The sequence below is a fragment of the Coenobita brevimanus genome, chromosome 73, assembly GCF_032717465.1.
Source record: "Coenobita brevimanus isolate Jiangsu-jjx chromosome 73, ASM3271746v2, whole genome shotgun sequence".
In the NCBI taxonomy this organism is placed as follows: Eukaryota; Metazoa; Arthropoda; class Malacostraca; order Decapoda; family Coenobitidae; genus Coenobita; species Coenobita brevimanus.
This window is the reverse complement of record NC_137026.1, coordinates 33,579,416-33,604,080: the sequence shown is the minus strand read 5'-3', so window position 1 is coordinate 33,604,080 and position 24,665 is coordinate 33,579,416. Positions and strand designations below refer to the sequence as shown.

At 39.6% G+C, this 24,665-nt stretch overlaps 1 protein-coding gene across 1 annotated transcript in view; it reads right to left on the bottom strand.

Moving 5' to 3' along the window:
* Nucleotides 1-22,051, bottom strand: part of LOC145407439 (uncharacterized) — a 447,869-nt gene extending 425,818 nt beyond the window's left edge. Inside the window, exons 1-9 of the mRNA XM_080278366.1 lie at nucleotides 11,774-22,051; nucleotides 9,250-9,453; nucleotides 7,315-7,500; nucleotides 5,191-5,371; nucleotides 4,715-4,858; nucleotides 4,084-4,191; nucleotides 3,296-3,313; nucleotides 1,478-1,588; nucleotides 320-476 (exon numbers count right to left, since the gene is read on the bottom strand). Of these exons, the coding sequence (XP_080134492.1) occupies nucleotides 320-476; nucleotides 1,478-1,588; nucleotides 3,296-3,313; nucleotides 4,084-4,191; nucleotides 4,715-4,858; nucleotides 5,191-5,371; nucleotides 7,315-7,500; nucleotides 9,250-9,453; nucleotides 11,774-22,051 (11,387 nt within the window). The remainder of the gene's footprint in view (nucleotides 1-319; nucleotides 477-1,477; nucleotides 1,589-3,295; nucleotides 3,314-4,083; nucleotides 4,192-4,714; nucleotides 4,859-5,190; nucleotides 5,372-7,314; nucleotides 7,501-9,249; nucleotides 9,454-11,773) is intronic.
* Between the last annotated feature and the right edge of the window lie 2,614 nt (nucleotides 22,052-24,665).

The window sequence follows — 24,665 nt, the reverse complement described above, 5'->3', positions numbered from 1 at the left end:
AGAAGACAGTATAGTAAACCTTTTTACTTTGATAATATCTTCTTTATTTAATATTTGCTACCTCCACATGATTCTATATTAACATTAGGATAAACTTGTTGATCTGGAGAGGTAAGGTATATTTTTCAGTCTAATTCCTCAACTAGAAATCCTTTCTAGGTCAAGCAACGTTATCTGTAGGTACTCTATGTGAACTGAAAAATATAGGTACATCACTGCAGTGAAGAGGAAACTGGGCTCAACTGATGCTGATAACTGTAAACTTTCAACAGATGCTTAATAATTGTAAAGATTTCAAAACTGCATAATCCTGACTTACTTATTTGTAACCCTGCATGAGTAGCAACCCAGATCCTTCTCAGTAACCTGGAAGACCGTGAGGGTGTGTGTGCCTCCCATGGCAGAGATACGGAACTTGCCAGAGGGATGCAGCGACCTTCCATTATGCAACCACAGGACATCTGGTACTGGGGATCCTGAAAGCAATAATAATCCCTTCACAGCTAAATGGTAATACAGTAGTAAAAGTCAGTCCAATATGTTACCCTAGTGAGGTACATCCTGGGAACTGATTATCTTACTGGTGTTTGGTGAATACATAGTGGAAAAGTTGAAATATCAGACACACATTAATCCAGTTAAAATCTGGTTTATGTTTTGCTAGTATCGATGATATAATAATAATAATAATAATAATAATAATAATAATAATAATAATAATAATCCATCCATCCATCATCCAATCCTACGTTGCCCCATGAGGAGCGTAGGAGCCCGGGGCTAGGCAGTTGGTCCTGACATTTAAGATGAGAGTGACCAGCCTCACTCATCCCTGAGTGGCATTATGTGAATACTGTATTAATAATAATAATAATAATAATAATAATAATAATAACAACAGTAATAAATAATAATACTGGTTGACCAAACTCAAAATTACAACACAACAATCAATTCCTTAAATAAGCTTCAAAGAAAACTGGGAAGATACCCAACAGCTGATACACTGACAGGTCATAAAGGCACATCCTGAAAACCAACCCAGTGTACATAAATTACAGTCTTATATATAACAAAACAGTGACAAAAAGCTCCTTCCCACCTCTTTCTACCGATGCATCAGGGGAAATCTGAGCATTCTGGATGATTTCTGCAGACTTGCAGATATCACATTCCTCCAATTCTGTACTGAAGTTACGACAGGGAAGGTTAGGTTAATCAGGTTAAAAGAGGTTAGGATAGGTTAATCAAGTTAAAAAAGGTTAGGTTCAGTTAATCATTAGGTATGCTATAGACAAGCTAAGTTGTTAGATGTACTTAAATCATGTTAGGTATGGCAATTTAGATTTGACAAGGCTAGTCAGTTTATGGAAACAAAAAATAAAAAGCAGAGTCTACCAACCTGAAGATGTTGATAATTCTGAGTGCAACACACAAAAAAAGAGGCTAGGAAAAATAAATCAAAGGTGGAACTGACCTGCCACTTCAACCTGCAGTGTGAGGGTGCCATTCTCCTCCACAAACTGGTCACACAGCTCACTGATGAACCGTGGATACTCACTGTCATCAGGTCGATGGTCATTCTTACCTAAATCAGAATCAAATATTAACTATATATCATAATGAATCACAGAAGCTTCAGAAATTACAAAAACTAAACTTAGCCTCAAAACTCCCTAAGATCATCTGCCTAGTCCTAAAACAGGAAGAAGGTATGCGCACGCCTCTCCCATATGGCTCATATCTGCCCATATAGGTTGAAAATGAGTATCATGTGATACACTACTGTAATCATATGTCATATGATGCTGCTACAAAATATAATGTGAGTTTATAAATTAAGATTATGCAGTAAAGAATATAAAGTGGAGCAAAATGTCAAATATTAATATACAGTACAGTCAACTCGCATATATCACGGGTTTGTTAGTCATGGTTTTGTAATTCATGGTACTTTTCCAGCCAATCTGTGATCGCTTTGTACGTTGCGGTAACAAATTTAACAAATTTGATAGCCGCATCTGCTGTCCCAAGTGACTCATTTCTGAGGGGTTTTCCAGGCCGTGGCATCATTTACACTAGCCACAACTGGAAGCCAATCATATTTAAACATGACAAGCCAATCACAGCACTTGCCACCCACCCCTAACAGCAAGCGGGCACACTAGTGCACCCTGTTGTCCCCACTACTGCTACACTCGCCTCATGCTAAAAGACCGTAGTGTGCCTCAAGAGCCGAAACCCCTACCCCTCCCCCGTCCACATAAGCACTGTCGTCAGTTGCAGTCAGGTAAGAACCTTATGATACAGTTCATTCCCATTAAATATATGCATTACATATTGTTCTGGAAGGGTGTTAGTGTTTGCTGGTGACTGGTCGGGTGTAAGTATGGTGGTTTGGGGCAACTTTGCTGAGAGGATAGACGCATAAGTAATTTTCCTCATAAGTTATGTTATTTACAATTGACAGAATTTGTAAGTCACGGTAGGTATGAAGACTAAAATAACTGCCAATTACCCAAGGTGACTGAATTTACTGTAACTATATACAATAATGAACACTATTCAATGCAACAATGTGTGAACCAAAGTGTAATACTAAATGCTCTCCCTTTACCTTTGCTGACAATTTCCAACCCCACTCCATAAAACTAAGCATTATTTGCATTTGTTAATACCACAAATATTTAAAATTAATGTTCTTCCTTTAACTCTGCAGACCTACTGCCCACCCCACTAAATAAAGCACACAATCACTAGATTCTGTTAATGTGTGTACTGTAAATTTTAAAATATATTTCTTGAATCCATGTCAAAGAATATTAGTTGAAATGGGAAATTAATGGTCTGGCATTTACATGGTACCCAATCAAAGCAGTCAGTGAAGGAAATTATTTAGCATATTATTTAAATTCAAATTAACCATAGAAACCTATGAGAAATATAGCTATTGGGACAATAGTGAAAACTGAGGTACAGAAAGTAATACAGGTTAATTCAGAAGGCTGTTGTTTTAGTGATGGGCAACCAATAACCTTGTTATATTAAAATTAAAAATTTTTATTATATTTTCATTTGGATTTATCTAAAAACAACTAAGAGAAATATAAATAAATACTACAAGACACTTAGAAGACAGTGTAAGTGTGGAATGGAAAATACTGTATTAATTCTGAAGACAGCAGGGAGCAGCATGGTTAAACTGAAAAATATCATAAGCCCGTTGTTTAGCATATACCAAATAGAAGAAGAAAAAAAAAATCAGCGTTAGAAGCACAGGTAATTTTCTACTCACGTTCCTTCTCCATGAGTGCTGAAATACCAATGAAAAGTGTTAAAGTGTATTCACTGAACACTGACACTATACATAACACATGTACATTAATACTGACACACTGTACTGGTACTTACCAAACTGCCCAGATTGTGTGCTACTTCTATCATTACCTGTGAAACTGCAAACTTACCATGCAAGATTCACATGTTTCTATAACCTGTATGCAGTAAACCAAGGAAAAATGTATGTATAATACAGTACTAATTACATTTTGAAAAACTATTCCAGACAATTAATGAAAGATACTTAACAACCCGCATATTGTGCCAATATCAATATTTGCTGGAGATTTCAAAATAATTGTAAGACCCACATATTCAGGAGTTTAGCAATCATGTAAATACAATATAAGCTATTCAAGCTTCCCTCCCATATTAGGCTGCTCATATGTATACACAGATAAGCTTCAGATTTTTAAATGTCAGCTGCAATTGATCTTGAACTTAAGTGGTTAGAATGTACACACACTGTTTACATTAAAAACTCCCAAGTTCTGTTATAATGTGAGGCACCAACATACTTCTGCAAGCACTAACAACATTCTCTCATCATAAACATTCATATGCATGCAGGTTTTTAACAGTACCTTAATTACCACATATTAAGGGTTTAATCAAGGCCACAGTTGCGACAATGCAGATGAAACACAATGACTTTTAACCAGACAACAGGTGCAACAAGTATGAAAACCATAGCAAGGAATACTATGGTTGGAACAATGTAGCTACAATCTACTGTCAACTTACCCTGAACTTGCACATTGCCAGAGATCTCATCGCGGTACACTCTGTTCTCAGCATGGCAGGTGTAGTTTCCAGAGTCAGCCGCTCGAGGAGAGGTGATGATAAGCTTACCTGGGAAACAAAAAGGGCCATACAGAATTTTTTGCAGATGAATGGCATCAAAGGCAAACTATGCAAACAAACTCAAATGATGCTAAGGATTCTCAATGATCTAAACAAAAAAGTTTCAGAAGCCAGAAACAGAACTTCCTAACTGAACCAAACCAAACCAGATCTAAAACTAAGCTAACATGATGTACCCTACCTTGACCTAAATCTAACTTATTTTATGCTAATCTATGTGAATCTAACTGTTATGGTTTGGGTAGCTTAGAGTTGTGTGAGGTAGGTAAAGGATGGGAAGGGAGGGAAACATAAAAGCAGGGCAGGGCAGTGCAGGGAAGGGCACGATACAGCAGGACAGGACAGGATAGGTTCAGTTTGGAGTTTCTGAGTTTAGGTTATTTGCTTATAATGCCCAAAATACACTGCAACATTTTGATCACTGAGCCAAGTATACCATAATCTGTATATACATTAGATGGAAAGACCAAAACATCCGTACAACAAACTAGTACTGTATGAATGAACTCACAGATGCCCTCCTCAGTTATAGAGGTCTGGAAGCGAGGTGAAGCAGGCAGCTTGTCGGCATCCTTCAGCCAAGTGATCTTGGGCTGTGGATGGCCCATCACATGGCATGACAACACCAGCTGATCATCCTCACTTAAGTACCTCTCTGGAAAGAAATTAAATAAAAAATAAAAACAAAACTGAGTTATAAGTCTCCCTCTGACACACTTAAGCATCAAAAGAATGGTTCTGCAGAAACACTGTGGTCATAATACAGCATCCAAAGAATAGGAGAGTGATTTTAAAGATGTATACAGTTAGAACATAAGTATAACACAACAACAGCTAATCACAATCCACTCAATGCCTTAAGAGAGTCTGGTGTAATAATGAAAGGGCAATTGAGCCTGTGTGTACTACGTATGGAGAGACAAATGAGAATGACAAGTAAATAGACAAATAACGTGGTTGTTCAAAATCAACCCTAAGTTAAGTTACCTCTAAGGCTGGTGGTAAAGGTGGGTGGAGTTGGCTTGTGGTCTTCTTCGCCCTTCACCCTGAGGTCGCATGTGGTGGAGGTGCGTCCATGTTTGTTTCTTGCTGTGCAAGTGTACTCGCCTGAGTCACTGCGGCAAGTCTCGCTCAGCTCCAGGCACGCTACACCATCATGGTTGATGATCTGGCACAATATATGTTAACCCTTTAAGGAAAAGAACACTATGAAGTTCCACTTTTAACTATTTAACTTTGTCAGGTAGCAGGTGATGACATATAGGTTAAGGCAATCCAACCAGATGTTGCACATAAGGGGTTTAAATCTAAAGGGTGCTTGGCCTTAACTGCTTACAAAGTATCATTCAGTACTAGGCAACTGGTCATTCTTGCCTTAAATGTCTGAACTAAGTACTGTACCCTAACCCCAGGCCTATACACTCTTGATGGAAAATACTGTAAAAGGCATAACACTTTCACATAAAACTGGGGAATTCCACAAAAAGAAGGCAGTCATCAACATAGTCAGGAAATGTTTTCCAAAATACCATCATCATCATCATCCAGACTTCGTTTTCCCACCTTAGGGCAGAGTGAGGAGTAGCAATATCCAGACAGCTCAAATTTGTATCTCTAATGGGCCACGCTTCCATTCACTCATCATTCAAGCCACTGGAATCCTGGCTCTATCTGATTAGCCAAAAACATTCACCACGTTCTGTAGCTTCACATAAACGTATCCGAGAGTCAATCCGGATGCTGTCATGTTAAACAGGGGTGCCAAATCCCTGATCATGCACTTCTCACAATATTAACTCAGCTCGCTCAATCTCTTGTCGGTCCCTAGCCTCACCAACTTCCAAACCTCTCTTCCTCACACACTCATCCACCATATCCCTCAACCTTCTCTTTGGCCTACCTCGCCTCCTCCCTCCTTCAAATTCACTCAGATGGACCTTTTTCACTACTCTATTGTCATCAATTCTCTGCACATGACCATACCATCTCAGTACACTCTCTCTGATTCTGGTGTCCACAGACTTCCTCAATTCACAACTTTCACGAATCACATTATTTCGTATCCTATCCACTCTCTGTACTTCTCATACATTCCTCAGCAGTCCCATCTCCACTGCTCTCACTCTTGACTTTATATTTTCATGCCACATCTTTTAAATACAATTAGTACTGTAAACTGTGGGAAACTGGCAAATCAGGTTTACAAGTGGCAATGGAACTTTAACTGGCAATTTATCTGTAATCTGTTGTAGACTTGGAAAAAAAAAAAGTTAAATAAGTGAATTATAATGTAAACTTACTGTACAGGTATATAAAATAATTTCTTAAATACAGCTACTCTTCTACAGCCCAATGGTTATATTCAGCCATGCTGAAACCTCTCGAAGTAAACGAGTATACATTACAGGAGACCCTCACTTTAACGGACCTCAACAGACCAGATATCATTTTTAATGAATATTACAAAGGTCATCAAGTTTCTGTCGGCTATAATGAACGATGTCTGTTAAATGGGGTACAGGGGGTTGCACTACATATGTTTCCCATCCTTTTTACTCCAACCTGGCCTGAAACTGCCCTTAACTCCTCATCATGACTGCTGAGTTGTAATAACAAACTATAGCAATACAGAGCTAGTCATGAAGAAATGCTATGAAAAGGAGCAAAATTATGGGCCAAGTTAGCATGGTGACATGTGGAGGTGTATTATATACAGGAGGACTGTTGGGCCTTTGCCCAGTGATGGACAAATAAACAATATACAAAATGGATATAGTTTTCATTTCTAGTCCTAGAATATGCTATTGTACTCATTTACTTTCAAACATGTGCTTAGGATATAATGGACCATCGAATTTATTGGATCAGGCTTCCCCCTAGTTAGTCTATTATAGTGAGGGTTTACTGTATACATTCAGTTTTTATTTAGTATTTAAGTGTATAATCAGTAAGAAAATTAATATGGACCAATGTTATCTTCAATACAATGTACTATCAGAGTCTAGAATAAAGTTTATTATCATTACTATTATTATTATTATTATTATTACTATACCATTTAATTTTATAAAACCACCTCTCCCCAGTACCACACCCTCCAGCATCTCTCACCTTGATTCTCTCATCCTCCCTAACAGGATAGCCTCCCTTGAACCACTCTACTTCTGGGGGCTCCTCATCAGCAGGGAAGAGCAAATTACAGGACAGCCTCACCCTCGTCCCCTTCACCGTCTGTCGGTCTTGGAGTTTTGTGCTGAACTTGGGGCGTCGCTTAGCATCACGTCGACCTATGTCAATCTGAAGGACAGAAATATAAATGCATAAACAAAATGAGCAGCTAAGGAATTCATGCAGTTTTTGAAAATTCCAAGGTAAAAAACTAACCTTTCAAATACCTATAACTGATTCAGCTGAAATAAACCATCTGCTATTAGTTAAAACAATATAAGAGAGAATATGAAACCATGATACAGTACTGACACTGTGACTCCTGTGAATATTCTCAGGTAAACAACCTGGAATAAAACAGTATATATAAAGGTAGATATAATAATAGACGTGTGGATATTACGGTCCTTAGCATACAGAATTTCCCAATGGAACTGTGTCCATCTGCAGAGTAGACAGACACAACAGTTGAACATGCAAAGAAATTTAGACAATTTCTCCAGCTCCCCATGTAAAAAGTTGGAGAAAGTACTACTCGTACTGGTTCGCCCATCTGATGGAGCTGACTTGCATCAACCTAAAGGAAAAATGTGCAGATCATCACCATCATCCTCATCCTCATCTCCTCTTCCTACCTAAGAATGGGGTGAGATAAACAGATACATCAGCTATACAGCTACCAGTGAACTCAGACTTTCCCAAGTAAAGAGAAAAAAGTGAATACCTGTATTAGTAAAATTTAGCATAGTGTCTTTCAAACAAGTAACACAGACCAGTAAATTCAGGCAATATCTACGTATTCTAAAATGGAGAATACTGGTAATAAATATTACTTAGCATACCAATATTCATATACATGGCGCAGAAATCATGGATGTAATGAAACTGACCTATAGTACGTCATTCTCATGGGGAAACAGGAAGACATACCAGAACAATCTTAGTCAAACAGGCAAAAGTGAATTAACATAATTTTTGATTACCACCACCAACACCGCCACATCCCCATTTTCATGACTTCAAAGGGATGGGTGGGAACCAGAAACATGAAAATGGAAATATTCATTTATATCTCTGCCATTCTGGGGTTATGAAATTATAAATATTACACAAAACAATTTTTGCATAGATTAAATAAAAATTATGATCTTGAATACTGACTACATAGATGTGATCTGTACAACAGTTTATTTCCCTGGGCATTCTGACGACAGTTCTCCTTTATATGTTTTCCTAAACAGTACCGGTATCATGATTTTCAATCTTACTCAACACATTTATAAAAGTGGAAATATGAGTTAGAATAATGCTGCTGTAGCTACTACTGCTGCTGCTGCTGCTGATGATGATTATTATGATAATGATGATGATCTATCTATTTATTGCCAGACACCATAAATCCCGTAAGGGGTGGCCAATTGCCTTTGAGTTATTTGTTTTACGGGGAGGGACACTAACCCTCCACCAACCCACTTGTTGAAACGTTGGGAGCACGTATGGTTTGGTTATATGGTTACCACCCAGCGTTGTAAATGGTTTCTTGGCTTACAGGAAACCTTTTGGCTTGTCACTCACTGTAAAGCCACCTGTAAAGGAAAGAAAAGCAATAAGAAGTGACAGGCAAGATGGCAGAAATAGGAAGAGGGGAGGGCAGACACAGAAAAAGAATGATAAAGGTTAAGGAAGAAGTAGGCAGCACTACATCAAGTGAGTGGATGATGGTCGCCACCACCTAACACCAATTAATGATGATGATGATGTAAAAGTTCACAAGAAATACACAGGTTATCATATGTTACAAAATTTACACTAATGATGAGTCAGAGGTGGCAGAAAAAGTACAAATGAAACTGTGAATACCTCTTCGACAAAACTTACGTCAGGGGTTCGAGTGCGTGACCTCCTTCTACCCAGTCTATCTAGTCTGTCCAGGGACCCATATCTGTCACTGGTGATGAGCTCCTTCTCAGTGTACTCCAACCTGCGCCGTCCAAGCTCCCGACGTTTCTCCAGGTACTCCTCCTGCTGAAGCTCATATTCGTGTCGGCTGTCCTCCAGTCTTTTACGTCGCCACTCCTCTTCCTGTGAATGAAAAGGTTAATGATTCTAAAGGTCAAGCTAACCCTGTGATTGTGGATGCTTGTTTAAATTCATTCTTGCTAATGCCAGAGTATTCATTTAGCTTAGAATACTCTCATGATGAGAAGGTTCTCAAATAACCTTTTCGGTGTGGGGATGCCTTTTCAATTTTATTCATGTATTTGATGAATGCCAGAAGACTCATTTAGGTTAGAAGAACTTAGCTACTATATTGCAGTAATACCCTTTTTAGTTTATTTTTCCTCCATCCAGGCAATGTTATTCAGCTTTGCACTGATCCATTTTGCTGATGGATTTAAGGAGGTATGTACGTCCTTTTCCCTCTACATGAAAGGAGTCCTTCCTCATAAAAAAATAAATACAGTACTGTAATCCTCAAATAAGCTGAAAAACAGCAGTATATTTATCTATTCTATTCTGCTTATCTGAGGTTGACTGAATGACACTATCATGTTAGACGGAGTTTTTATCTGTAATGAGCCCCTTCATTATTGGAGGTCTCCCCTAAGCTGAATAAAAGTACTTGTTGGTGGCAAGAATAAATTATCATACAGCAGGAGTTATTAGAGACTGTTTGTAACCCCTGTAGCATATGAGATTTCTCACAGGCAAAGTTACCATATATCATCTGGCACTGGCATGAACAAAATATTAAAGATGCTGCAGTACTGAAAATTAGGAAAACTCTGAATATTTGTACAAAGGAGGAGGACAGGACTTAAGATGAACGGAAATTTTAGTGGTACAGTAATTAATAAGAAAACAGATGTGAAAGAAAGTGAGTGTATAACGACTGTTAAATATCATAAGCTGGGTTACTGGAAGAAGACAGACGATAAGGTTTTACTAGTTACTCCAGTGTATCAAACCTGGTTATAAAGCACTGCCCCTCTGCTCATGGTTTTCAGTGGCTGGATTAAGTTTTTACAGACTGACTCCAGTATACTGTACTGTTGCTGAGAATGTGCAAGTTGAGGTTACACATAACTTTTATCCTTATTACACTATACACCTTGGCACTCTTCAAGTTGTCAGGTATTCCACTTACAGGTAACAGGTAGAGATATACATGAATATTTCTAATGTTATTACACACAGTTGTCAACTCCGTCAGCTCAGCATATGCTAAAACAAAAAATAAGAAGCCCTTTTGCTGAAAGAGTAAACAAACTGTTCTGAAAAGATCTGTTGTTTCATACAACACCGTATGTTAACTTGGTACATAAACTTGAAATAGCAACAAATCATCCTGGCTTACAGGTTCTGTAAGAGCTGTATTGGACAGTAAATTACTATTTATTTTCAACAATACGTCAGTTTGTTTCTAAAATATCTTGCATCAATTCTGTCTCGCACGTTATGGAATTCAACTTTGCAATGACAAGTGAGACAGGTGCACTGACAGTACTTTAACCACGAAGAGAGGGCAATGCTATTCAATGCAAGCAATAAGTTACTGTTCACTTTCTAGTAAAAGATAGAGGGAGTGACATTATTTTAAAGACAAAAAACATTCTTTTAGAAAATGCAAACGGGGGTGAGTTTTCCTATTCACACTGTTTTTAGTACAGTAGTTACAGTTCTTGTTAATGTAAGTATACTAGAACAATGATTAAAAGGCTGAAAGAAAAATGGAAGAATCTCTTGCCATACGAGATATTAGTGCCCTATCATATTCCAAAACAAAGATAATGCACAATATATAAATCAAGTCATATCACATTAACAGTATAAAGAAAAAGTCAATGGTCCACTGTCTCCGAAGGAATTTCACTCTACTGAACATAATGCATTATGAGTTGGTGATGTATAAAATCATGCAGGCACTCCAAATGATATCAAACTACACATACAAGAAATAGCTCATCACACAAAATATAATTAACAAAAGCTCATACATAAGAAATACCTAAACAAAGAAGCTCATAAACTCAAGAAATAACACAGAAAAGCTCATCAACACAAGAATTCACAAAGAAAAGCCCATTAACACAGGATATAATGGAAAAATTTTCACAAACACAAGATATAACACTGAAACTCTCATAAACACAAGAAATAATAACAAAGAGCTCATACAGACAAGAATAACTGAACAAACAAATGCTCGTAAATGTCATGAAATAACACATTCTTGGATTAGCAGTTAAGGGAGTCTTCTGTTAGCATGGTCATTTCCAGCATATTCAGCAACAGCCAAGAACCGAAAATATAACTTGCAGTGAAAAGGCGTACGGTAACTTGCAGGAAGAAAAGGCAGAATAACTGAAGATGCGTAGAGCGTTTGAAGAATTAGCCTTACCTTCTTCAAGAACTCTTCTCCTTGTTGCTTTATTTCTTCCTCTCTCTTCCTCCTTGCTTCTTCTCTTCCTCGCAGTTCCTCCTCCAGTCTCTTCTTCTCCTCCTCAATCCTCCTCTTCGATTCTGCTAGTCTTCTTGCTTCCTCCTCAGCCATCAGCCTATCGTGTTCCTCTCTCCTCCTCCTCCTTTCCTTCCTTCTCTCCTCTTCCTGCTCTAGACGACGATCTTCTTCCTCTTGCTCCCTCCTCAGCCTCTCTCTCCTCTCCTCATTCTCCTTCTCCAATCGCTTTCGTCTCTCCTCCTCCCTTTTCCTGCGAAGCCTTTCCTCCTCTTCCCTTTGTAACTGCCGCCGCTTTCTCTTCTCTTCCTCCTGCCATGCATATCTCTCCTCCTGTTCTTTCAGGGCCTTTTCTTCCTCAAGTATCCTCTGTCTTCGCCTCTCACGCTTTTCAGCATCTTCCCTCAGCACACGTTCTTCATCCTCTTTCATTGCCCTCTTATGGTCCTCTTTCCTTTGTTGTCGCCTCTTTTCTCTCTCCTCCTCCTCCTTCCGCTTCCATTCCTCTTCTTCTTTCCTATGGCTCTCAAGCTCATCCCTATGTTTCTTCCTCATCTCTGCTCTTTGTTTTTCTTCCTTCTTTATTCTCTCAAGCTCCTCCTCCTTCTCCTTTTCCATATCTTCTCTCCTTCTCCTTTCTCTCTCCTCTTCCATCCTCTCAAGCTCCTCTCTCTTTTCCCTCTCCCTCTTCTTGCGTTCCTCCTCCTCTTTCTCCAGAGTCCCTAGCTTTCCCTTCCTTAGTATTTCTTCCTGCTGTCTCAACTCTGCAGTTCGAGTTGCTGTAGTATCTTCCCCAGCTTTGACTTCCTCCACTTTGGCACTCAATCTCTTGTGCTCCCCATCTTTGAGTTTCATATTGTCATCTTCTCTAACACTTGATCTCTTTCGGTCTTTCCTCACCCCTTCCTTGGCATCCCTGACTGCCTCTGTATCATTTTCCTTGATGCTAGACCGCTTGCGTTCTCTCTTCTCCACATCTTTGGCATCTTTCTTTGCATGTTCCTCCTTAATACTCGATCGTTTGCATTCTTTGACTTCATCAGTTTTAATTTCCTTATCTTTACCCTTCACATCTTTGGCTTCTGGTGATTTGTCCTTCTTTTCCTCCTCCTTAACATCTTTCTTATCCTTAGCTTCAGCCTTCTTGTCTTTTTCTTTGTCCTTTTTGTCTTTAACTTCAGCCTTCTTGTCCTTGTCTTTGTCCTTTTTATCTTTCTCTTCCTTTTTGTCTTTAGCTTCAGCCTTCTCATCTTTAGCTTCAGCCTTTTTGTCCTTGTCTTTCTCATCCTTTTTGTCCTTAGCTTCAGCTTTTTTGTCCTTGTCTTTCTCATCCTTTTTGTCTTTAGCCTCAGCCTTTTTGTCTTTGGCTTCAGCTTTTTCATCCTTAGCTTCAACCTTATCCTTGTCTTTAACTTCAGCCTTTTCATCCTTCTTTTTGTCTTTCTCATCCTTCTTTTCTTTGGCTTCATCCTTTTTGTCTTTAGCTTCAGCCTTTTCATCTTTCTTGTCTTTGTCTTTCTCTTCTTTTTTGTCTTTCTCTTTCTTATCTTTAGCCTCAGCCTTTTTGTCCTTTTCCTTCTCATCTATTTTGTCTTTAGCTTTCTCATCCTTGGCTTCACCCTTCTTATCCTTGTCTTTAACTTCTGCTTTCTCATCTTTCTTGTCCTTCTCTTTCTCATCCTTCTTGTCTTTAACCTCACCCTTTTTGTCTTTTTCTTTCTCATCCTTTTTGTCCTTAGCTTCAGCCTTCTTGTCCTTGTCTTTCTCAACCTTTTTGTCTTTCTCATCCTTCTTGTCCTTTTCTTTCTCTTCCTTTTTGTCTTTCTCATCCTTCTTGTCCTTTTCTTTTTCTTCCTTTTTCTCTTTCTCATCCTTCTTGTCTTTAACTTCAGCCTTCTTGTCCTTGTCTTTCTCTTCCTTTTTGTCTTTCTCATCCTTCTTGTCTTTAACTTCAGCCTTCTTGTCTTTCTCATCCTTCTTGTCCTTTTCTTTTTCTTCCTTTTCCTCTTTCTCATCCTTCTTGTCTTTAACTTCAGCCTTCTTGTCCTTGTCTTTCTCATCCTTCTTGTCTTTAACTTCAGCCTTCTTGTCCTTGTCTTTCTCATCCTTCTTGTCTTTAACTTCAGCCTTCTTGTCCTTTTCTTTCTCTTCCTTCTTGTCTTTAACTTCAGCCTTCTTGTCCTTGTCTTTCTCTTCCTTTTTGTCTTTCTCATCCTTCTTGTCTTTAACTTCAGCCTTCTTGTCCTTTTCTTTCTCTTCCTTCTTGTCTTTAACTTCTGCCTTTTTGTCCTTGTCTTTCTCTTCCTTCTTGTCTTTCTCATCCTTCTTGTCTTTAACTTCAGCCTTCTTGTCCTTTTCTTTCTCTTCCTTTTTGTCTTTCTCATCCTTCTTGTCTTTAACTTCAGCCTTCTTGTCCTTGTCTTTCTCTTCCTTTCTGTCTTTTTCATCCTTCTTGTCTTTAACTTCAGCCTTGTCCTTTTCTTTCTCTTCCTTTTTGTCTTTCTCATCCTTCTTGTCTTTAGCTTCAGCCTTGTCCTTTTCTTTCTCATCCTTCTTCTTGTCTTTCTCATCCTTCTTGTCTTTAGCTTCAGCCTTGTCCTTTTCTTTCTCATCCTTCTTCTTGTCTTTCTCATCCTTCTTGTCTTTAACTTCAGCCTTGTCCTTTTCTTTTTCTTCCTTTTTGTCTTTCTCATCCTTCTTGTCTTTAACTTCAGCCTTCTTGTCCTTTTCTTTCTCATCCTTCTTGTCTTTAACTTCAGCCTTGTCCTTTTCTTTCTCTTCCTTTTTGTCTTTTTCATCCTTCTTGTCTTTAGCTTCTGCCTTCTTGTCCTTTTCTTTCTCTTCCTTTTTGTCTTTTTCATCCTTCTTGTCTTTAGCTTCAGCCTTGTCCTTTTCTTTCTCATCCTTCTTCTTGTCTTTTTCATCCTTTTTGTCTTTAGCTTCTGCCTTCTTGTCCTTTTCTTTCTCTTCCTTCTTGTCTTTCTCATCCTTCTTGTCTTTAACTTCAGCCTTGTCCTTTTCTTTCACTTCCTTTTTGTCTTTGGCTTCAGCCTTCTCGTCTTTTACCTTCTCTTCCTTTTTGTCTTTCTCATCCTTTCTGTCTTTATCTTTCTGCTCTTTCTTGTCTTTAACTTCAGCCTTATCATCCTTAGCTTCATCTTTCTTTTTGTCTTTCTCCTCCTTTTTGTCTTTAACCTCAGCTTTCTTATCTTTGTCTTTAGCTTCTGCCTCATCCTTCTTCTTGACTTTGTCCTCCTTTTTGTCCTTAGCTTCAGCCTTTTTGTCTTTAACCTCAGCCTTTTCATCTTTAGCTTCATCTTTCTTGTCTTTAGCTTTTTCATCCTTTTTGTCTTTGGCTTCAGCTTTCTTATCCTTGTCTTTCTCTTCCTTCTTGTCTTTAGCTTCTGCCTTCTCGTCCTTAGCTTCAGCCTTTTTGTCCTTGTCTTTCTCTTCCTTCTTGTCTTTAACTTCTGCCTTCTCATCCTTAGTTTCAGCCTTGTCTTTTTCTTTCACTTCAGGTTTCTCATCTTTGGCCTTTTTATCCTTCTCTTCCTTCTTGTCTTTACCTTCTGCCTTTTCATCCTTTACTTCAGCCTTTTTGTCCTTGTCTTTCTCTTCCTTTTTGTCTTTAGCTTCAGCTTTCTTGTCTTTTTCTTTCTCTTCCTTCTTATCCTTTTCATCTTTAGCCTCAGCCTTTTTGTCCTTTTCTTTCTTTTCTTTGACTTCATCCTTCTTGTCTTTCTCTTTCTCTTCTTTTTTGTCTTTGGCTTCAGCTTTCTTGTCTTTTTCTTTCTCTTCCTTGTCTTTCACTTCAGCTTTTTCATCCTTGGCTTCAGCCCTTTCGTCCTTTTCTTTTACTTCTTTCTTGTCTTTAGCTTTATCTTTCTTGTCTTTTTCTTTCTCTTCCTTTTTGTCTTTGGCTTCAACCTTTTCATCCCTAGCTTCAGCCTTTTTGTCCTTTTCTTTTACTTCTTTCTTGTCTTTAGCTTCATCCTTCTTGTCTTTGTCTTTTTCTTCCTTTTTGTCTTTGGCTTCAGCCTCCTTAGCCTTTTCTTTCTCATCCCTCTTGTCTTTCTCTTCCTTCTTCTCTTTAGTATCATCTCTTTTGTCTTTGTCTTTTTCGTCCTTTGCCTCAGCCTTATCCTTGTCTTTAACTTTGGCCTTCTCATCTTTTCCTTCAGCCTTTTTGTCTTTTGCTTCGGCCTTTTTATCCTTATCTTTGGCCTCTGCCTTTTCATCCTTAACATCAGCTTTCTTGTCCTTTTCTTTCTCTTCTTTCTTCTCTTTAGCTTCATCCTTCTTGTCCTTAGCTTCAGCCTTTTCATCTTTGGCTTTGTCTTTATCTTTGACTTCAGCTTTATCCTTATCTTTGACTTCAGCTTTATCTTTGACATCAGCTTTATCTTTGACATCAGCTTTATCTTTATCTTTGACATCAGCTTTTTCTTTATCTTTGACATCAGCTTTATCTTTTTCTTTGGCCTCAGCTTTATCTTTATCTTTGACTTCAGCTTTATCCTTACCTTTGGCCTCAGCTTTATCTTTATCTTTGCCTTCAGCTTTATCTTTGGCCTCAGCTTTATCTTTATCTTTGGCTTCAGCTTTATCTTTATCTTTGGCTTCAGCTTTATCTTTATCTTTGGCTTCAGCTTTATCTTTATCTTTGGCTTCAGCTTTATCCTTATCTTTGGCTTCAGCTTTATCTTTGGCCTCAGCTTTATCCTTATCTTTGGCTTCAGCTTTATCTTTGGCTTCAGCTTTATCCTTATCTTTCGCCTCAGCTTTATCCTTATCTTTGGCCTCAGCTTTATCTTTATCTTTGGCCTCAGCTTTCTCATCTTTAGCTTTAGCCTTCTTGTCCTTGTCTTTCTCTTCCTTTATGTCTTTGGCCTCAGCCTTTTTGTCCTTGTCTTTGTCCTTTTTGTCCTTCTCTTCCTTCTTGTCTTTAGTCTCCTTTTTGTCCTTCTCTTTTACTTCAGCCTTCTCATCCTTAGCTTCATCCTTCTTGTCCTTTGCTTTATCTTCCTTTTCACCTTCCTTTTTGTCCTTCAGATCCAGTGTGAGGTCAGCAGAAGCCTCATCCTTTTTGTAAGCCTTGTCCTTCTTCAATGAGACAGTTGCATCACTCTCAACTTCGGACTTTGTTTCCTGGTGGTCCTTCTCTTCCTTTTTGTCTCTGGCTTCAGCATTTTCATCTTTAGCCTTCTCATCTTTAACATCAGCTTTCCTGTCCTTGTCTTTTTCTTCCTTTTTGTCTTTGTCCTCAGCTTTTATATCTTTGTCTTTAGCTTTATCCTTTCCATCCTTAGCTTCAGTCTTTTTGTCTTCTTCTTTTTCTTCCTTCATCTCTTTAGGTTCAGCCTTTTTGTCTTTGGCTTCAGCTTTCTCATCCTTTGCTTCAGCCTTCTTGTCTTTCTCCTTTTCTTCCTTCTTGTCTTTGGCTTCCACTTTCTTATCCTTCTCTTTTTCTTCCTTCTTGTCTTTGGCCTCTTCTTTTTTGGCTTTATCTTCCTTTTTATCCAAGTCTATTGAGAGATCAGCTGAAGCCTCATCTTTCGCGTATGCCTTGTCTTTTTTCTTTAGTGAGACAGTTGCATCACTCTCAATTTCAGACTTTCTTTCCTGCAAGTCTTTCTCTTCCTGTTTTTCTTTCTCTTCTTCTTGATCCTTAGTTTCAGCTTTCTTATCTTTAGCCTCAACCTTTTTGTCTTTCACTTCAGCCTTTTTGTCTTTTTCTTCTTTTTTGTCCTTAACTTCATCCTTCTTGCCTTTCTCTTTCTCTTCCTTTTTCTCCTTACTTTCATCCTTCTTGTCTTTGGCTTCAGCCTTTTCATCCTTAGCTTCAGCCTTCTTGTTCTTGTCTTTTTCAGCCTTTTTATCTTTAGCTTCAGCTTTCTCATCCTTCTCTCCCTCTTTTTTAGCTACATCTTTCTTTTCTCCCTCCTTCTTATCCTTCAAGTCTATTGTGAGTTCAGCTGAAGCCTCATCCTTGGCCTTTGCCTTGTCCTTCTTCAGAGACACAGTTGCATCACTTTCTACTTCTGTCTTAACTTCCTCTAAGTCTGCCTTCTTTTCACCTTCAGCGGCTTCAGATATTACTGCTTGTTGTTTCTGGGCAGTGTCCGAAATCTGTTGTTGAGCTTTGCTGTCACTTCCCTTCCCTTCCACAGCAGCTTCTTCTTTGCCCAGCTTACCTTTCTGCTTTTCCACCTGTTCCATTTCCATAGCTTGTAACTTCTGTGCAGTATCTGTCATTTCCGTGACATCTGCCACTTCTTCTTTACCAAGCTTACCTTTTTGCTTTTTTGCCTGTTCCATTTCCAATGCTTGCAACTTCTGGGCAGAATCTTCTACTTCTGTGACATCAGCTGCCTCTTCTTTGCCTAATTTACCTTTTTGCTTTTCTGCTTGCTGCACATCTGAAGCTTGCAACTTCTGGGCACCATCTTTCATTTCTGTGGTATCTGCAGCCAGTTCTTTGCCCAGCTTTCCTTTTTGTTTTTCTGCCTGTTGCACTTCTGTAGCTTCCAACTTCTGGGCAGCATCTATTTCTGTGACATCTGCAGCTTCTTTCTTGCCTAGCTTACCCTTCTGTTTTTCTGCCTGTTGAGTTTCTGTTGTTTGCAACTTTTGTGAAGTATCTGTCATTTCAGCTACATCAGCAGCCCCTTCTTTACCCAATTTACCTTTCTGCTTCTCTGCCTGTTGCAATTCTGAAGACTGCGACTTCTGAGCAGTATCATTCATTTCAGTGACATCAGCAGCTTCTTCTTTGCCAAGTTTACCTTTCTGCTTCTTTGCTTGTTCCACTTCTGCTGCTTGCAACTTCTGGGCTGAGTCTGTCATTTCTGTGATCTCTGATGCCTCTTCTTTGCCTAGCTTACCTTTCTGCTTTTGGGCCTGCTGCAATTCTGTTGCTTCCAACTTCTGAGAACCATCTGTCATTTCTGTGACATCTGCAGCCTCTTCTTTGCCCAACTTACCTTTCTGCTTTTCTGCCTGTTGCAATTCTGTAGCTTGCAACTTCTGGGCAGTATCTATATCTGTGACATCAGCTGCCTCTTTCTTGCCCATCTTACCTTTTTGCTTTTCTGCCTGTTGCAATTCTGTCGCTTGTAACTTTTGAGAAGTATCAGTCACTTCTGTGACATCTGCAGCTTCTTCTTTGCCCAGCTTACCTTTTTGCTTCTGTGCCTGTTGCACTTCTGCAGCTTGAAGCTTCTGGGCTGAGTCTGTCATTTCTGTAACATCTGCTGCCTCTTCTCTGCCAAGCTTACCCTTCAGCATTTCTGCCTGTTGCACTTCTGCAGCCTGCAACTTCTGAACTGTGTCTGTCACTTCTGTCACATCTGCAGCCTCCTCTTTGCCTAGCTTACCTTTCTGTTCCTGTGCCTGCTGTAATTCTGTAGCTTCCAGCTTTTGAGACATATCTGTCATTTCTGTGACATCTGCTGCCTCTTCTTTGCCAAGCTTACCCTTCTGCTTTTCTGCCTGTTGCATTTCTGTAGTTTGCTGCTTCTGGGCAGTACCTATTTCAGTGACATCAGCTGCCTCTTTCTTGCCCATCTTACCTTTTTGCTTTTCTGCCTGTTGCAATTCTGTTGCTTGTAGCTTTTGTGAAGTATCAGTCACTTCTGTGACATCTGCTTCTTCTTCTTTGCCCAGTTTACCTTTCTGCTTCTGTGCTTGTTGCATTTCTGCAGCTTGGACCTTCTGGGCTGAGTCTGTCATTTCTGCGACATCTGTTGCCTCTTCTTTGCCCAGCTTACCTTTCTGCTTCTGTGCTTGTTGCACTTCTGCAGCTTGGACCTTCTGGGCTGAGTCTGTCATTTCTGTAACATCTGCTGCCTCTTCTTTGCCTAGCTTACCTTTCTGCTTCTGTGCCTGCACCATTTCTGTAGCTTGTAACTTTTGGGAAGTATCTGTCATTTCTGTGACATTCGCAGCCTCTTTCTCACCAATCTTACCTTTTTGCTTTTCTACTTGTTGTACTTCCGTAGCTTGCAACTTCTGGGCAGAGTCCGTCATTTCTGTGACATCTGCTCCCTCTTGAATTTTGAGAGCTCCTTGCTGCTTATCTTTCAATTCTATGGATAAATCAGCTGTTGCATCTGGCTCCTCAGAAGCCTGAGCCTTTTTCTGTAGTGAAAATGAAGCTTCAACTGACTCAGAATCTTCACTCATACTAGTGAGGTCACTTGAAGGCTCTTCACTTGTTTCCCTGCCTTTCATTGCAGCCTCTTGCTTTGCTAGAAGTTCTTGTTTCCTTGCTAAAATATCTTCCTTCTTTGCAGCCAAAGCTTCCTTTGTCATTTCTTCTGCACTTTTTTCTTTACTAGATTCTTCTACCACACTAATATCTGCAACCTGTTTCTGAGACTCAACTACACTTTCCTCTAAGAGGGTTTTCTGGTCCTTCACAGATTCTACTTCAATTCCTACTGCTAAGGGTTTGGCCTCTTTCTCTTTGGATGCACCATCTTTACCTACCTGATCAGGAACTGTCTCTGGACTAGCAGGAGGTTGTAAGTCATCACCTGTTTCTTCAGATTCACCTACTTCAGCCTTTGATGATTTTATTCCAACCATTGAAGCAATAGCTGATGTGACTTCAGAAACCTTAGATGTTATTGCTGACTTCATACCCTCAACGAGACTTTTCTTCTTCTTCTTCTTCTTCTTGGGTTTGCCTTCAGTTTCTTCTTCTTCCTGAGACAAAGCTTCTTCTGGAGCTTCAGATTCACCTGCTTCTTCTTCTTGTTCTTCTTCCTTTGCATCCTTTTCCTTCTGTTTCTTCTTTACTGAAACTGTGGTACCAGCTAATTCAGATTCTTCATAAACCTCAGACTCAGCTTTAAGTTTAGGATCTGTAGTTTCATCTTCTTCAGCCTTGCCTTCTTTCTGTTCCTTTTTCTTCTTCTTAACTGACACTTTAGTATCAGCAAGTTCAGATTCTTCATAAACTTCAGTCTTGGCCTCGAGTTTAGGCTCTGTGGTATCCTCTTCCTGAGTCTCACCTTCCTGAGTCGTCTTCTTTTTTTTCTTTGCTGAAAATGTAGTGCCAGCTAATTCTGACTCTTCATACACTTCAGATTCAATTTTCAGTCCTGGTTCGCTTGGTTCTGCCTCATCAGGCTCACCCTCTGCCTGTTCACCTTTCTTTTTCTTCTTTACCTTGAAAGTGGTATCTGCTATCACAGATTCCTCATACACCTCAGTTTTAGCTTTCAATTCTGGAGCACTTTCTTCTTCTTCTTCCTCTTCCTCACCAGCATCTGTTTCTCCCTCTTCCCCTTCCTTTGACTCTCCATCTTTCTTAGCTTTCTTCTTCTTCTTTACTGAAAAGGTACTGTCAGCAATGACAGATTCCTCATAAACCTCAGCCTTGACTTTTAGTCCAGGCTCACCCTCTTTTTGGTCAGCTCCTCCACTTTCCTTCTGTTTTTCATCTTCAGCTTTGTTTTCACCTTCCCCAGGTTCACCTTTCTGTACTACTTTAACAGCTTTCGATTTCTTTATCTTACATTCTTTAGTTTCTTCCAAAGCTTGCTCTTCTTCCATTATTTTAGCTTGACTATATTCTTGCTCTGCACTGTGCTTTCGCTTCTTCTGTGCCTTCTCATCTGACTTTTGTTCAGCTTCATCTGGAGTGACCTCAGAGCTTTTTTCTTTGTCTTTAGGTTTATCAGTATCTTTCACCCCCTTAGGCTCTTCAGCTTCAAGTGACTCTGACGTCAGTGATTCTGTGCTAGGTGTTTTTGTGAGAAGCGCTTGTTCTTTTTTCTGTCGAAGAATCTCCATTTTAGCTTTAAGTTCTTCCTTTCTTGCTTGAATCTCCTCAGCAGTCATGGCACCTGAGGCTGCTAATTCTTCAGTCTTTTTTACTTCACCCTCTATCTGCTGTTCTTCAAGTTTTACTTTTTTCGCCATTTCATCTTCTTGAGCAGAAACCTCTCCATTTCCTGATGCTAATTCTGCAGCAGAACGCTTCTCTCCTTTCACTTCAGATTTCTCTTTGCCCATTTCTGATATCACAGGTGGTTCTCCAACTGTAGCAGACTCAGCCGCACCCTCAACAATACCAGCAACAGCCCTCTCAGGCTGAGCAGCTGGTCGCTGAGAAACAATTGCAGCTTCTGACTGCAAGTCAGCCTCTTGAACAACTATACACTCAGCCAAAGATCCACTTGGTTCTTCTGCAACTGTCAGCCTTTGTGTCATATCTTCCTTATTGAAGACATTAAGATTAGCATAATCTACATCAGCTTCTTGAACCATAACAGCCTCTTGTGTGCTCTCAGTTAAGACCTGAGCCCTGTCACTCACTGCCTGCATATATTCTGCCATTTCTTGAATATCGCCAGACAATCCTGTTTGTTCATAGTTTTGTATGGCTTCATGAACAACTTGATGTGCATATGCTTGAGTTTCTTGCTTGCTCATTTGTGACAGATCTCCAATTTGAGAAAGACCTTCCCTGATAGCTACCACTACAGCCTCTTGGTAATTGGGGTCTAATTGCAGAGCCATCTGCTGTTCAGGTGATAGAGCTTCAAGAACTTGTGCAAACTCAAAGCCATATTGCTCTAACTGCTGCACAGGCTCTAACATGGATTGGAATTCACTGAATTCAGCCTCTGCTACTTCAGGTCTTAACTGTTCAGGCATTTCTTGGACAGCAGAGAGAACATCTTGTCCTTGTTGCTCGGCCACACCAGTAACAGAAGCCTGACCAACCTGTGCCTTCTGGGATTTTGCTTCATCAATCTTCAGTGTTTTTGCATCTGCACCACTAACAACACCGGCTTCCTCAACCACGTGTGCTTCACATTCTTTGGCAGTTTGTACTTGTGCTTGTTGTGAACTCACTCCAGGTTGAAGAGGACCTACTTCCTCCATTATCTGATCACCTGTAACTGCCTGCTTTGCTTGTTCTGGTTTCAGTTGCTTCTGAAGGTCCTTCTTTTCTGCTTTCAGTACTTCAGGAGCCTGAAGAGCAGCTGCTTCTCCACTGTCTTCTTCCTTCTTGACAGAAGACTTTCTTGCTTTCTTAGCAGGTCTCTCTTCAGGGGCCATGGATGAAGTTTCCTCCATAGTCTCTTGAGCACTAACCATGACAGCTTCTTGTGTTACAAAGCTAGGATAGCGCTCTGCAGTTCTGTCAATATTGGCCATACCTGATAGAGTTTCACCTTCAACAGTCATCTGTTGCTCTTCACCCATTATTGCTTCCTGAGCCTGTCTTTTCTTTGCACCTTGTTCTACCAACTGAGCTGTTTTCTTATCTACTATCTGCTGACCTTCTGCAGGAGCAGCTTGAAGTTTCTCATTTGCAGCTGTCTTTGCTTTACCTTTATCCTGCTGCTGTTCTTCAGTAAGAGGAGGTTCCACTTTTGTAAGCTCTTGCTTCTGTTCACTCTGTTCCTGTAATAAACTAATGCCTTTCTCACTGAGAGATTTAAGATCATGTTTGAGAACTTCCTTCTGACTGACATGAGCAATGCCTTTCTCCTCTGCTGCCACAGTGTGTGCAGATATATGTTCTTCCTCCCAGTCTGAGATGTCTGAAATGTCTGCTATATCTGAACGCAACGCTTCTTTCTCCTCAACCACGACAGCCTCAAGTGGAGACAGTTCTTCTACATCAGCCTCGGTGCGGGCATCATCAAATGGAATATCTGCCATGCTCATGTACTCATCAAAAGCATCATTCTCCACATCAATAACCATGGCTTCCATAAGGAGAGGACCTTTACGAGATGTTTCTCGAGTGAAGCGAAGAGGAGGAAGCTCTGCCTGAGTACTTTCATGTGCTGTAATAAATGTTCATTTATTAAACAAATCCTATACAATATCTTATACACACAATGAATTTAAAAACTGTACACATGATAAGCTAAGTAAAGCACAATACAAAAATCAAGACCATGATATTCTTATGGTAACACCCAAATCTCTTCTGTGCAATGATGCCTTTCATTTTACCCTTGCTAAAACCAGATGATTTTAATCAAGTTGGAAGGACCCCAGTAACTGAAGGAGTCTGAAATCATTACTATTTAACTCTTTAAGTTCAAGAGTCCATTTACAGTTGACTAAAATTTTCTATTTGTGTAACAAGAAAGAAAATAAAAGAATCATCATCGCACTACAGATGTTCTTAAGTAATAAATAACCCATACCTGACAGGTGATCAGATATCTCGTCTGCATAAATCTCGGCAATCTGTTTGGCCTCAGCTTCCGAGATATCTGGGGTTTCGTAGAGAGAGAGAGACACCTCCTTGCCATCGATACTAACTGAGACGTCAGCTTTTTCATCATCCAATCCTGATGCTTCTGACACTGCCGACTCGTACATTGAGATCTGTGATGACCTCTCCTCATTGATGGTGGAGAGGGATGGATTCCTTATGACACCACCACGGGCATCGGCCAAACCAGGAGGTAGGACAGGTTTGTCTTTTTCCTTCTCTAGCATTTTATCTGGAACAATATTTTTGGCTGTACTGTATTTTCTCATCCTCTTTGGCATCAACATCACCCTCCTCCTCCTCCTCTTCATTGTCAATTGTTAATCATCATCATCATCGTCACCTGTTAATTATCATCATCATCGTCAACTGTTAATCATCATCGTCACTGTCATCGTCGTCATCATCATCATCATCATCCAATTTCATCATCACCAAAGTTCCCTTCCTTTAAATGAAGTAGGCAGGATTTAAAAAATAAAGTGACAGCATAAAATTGCATGGGTATGTAATCAACAGACCTAAGTGACACAGAAAGTGTAGCCAATTACGCAAGTTTTCTTTTTGCTTTTCCGTTACAGT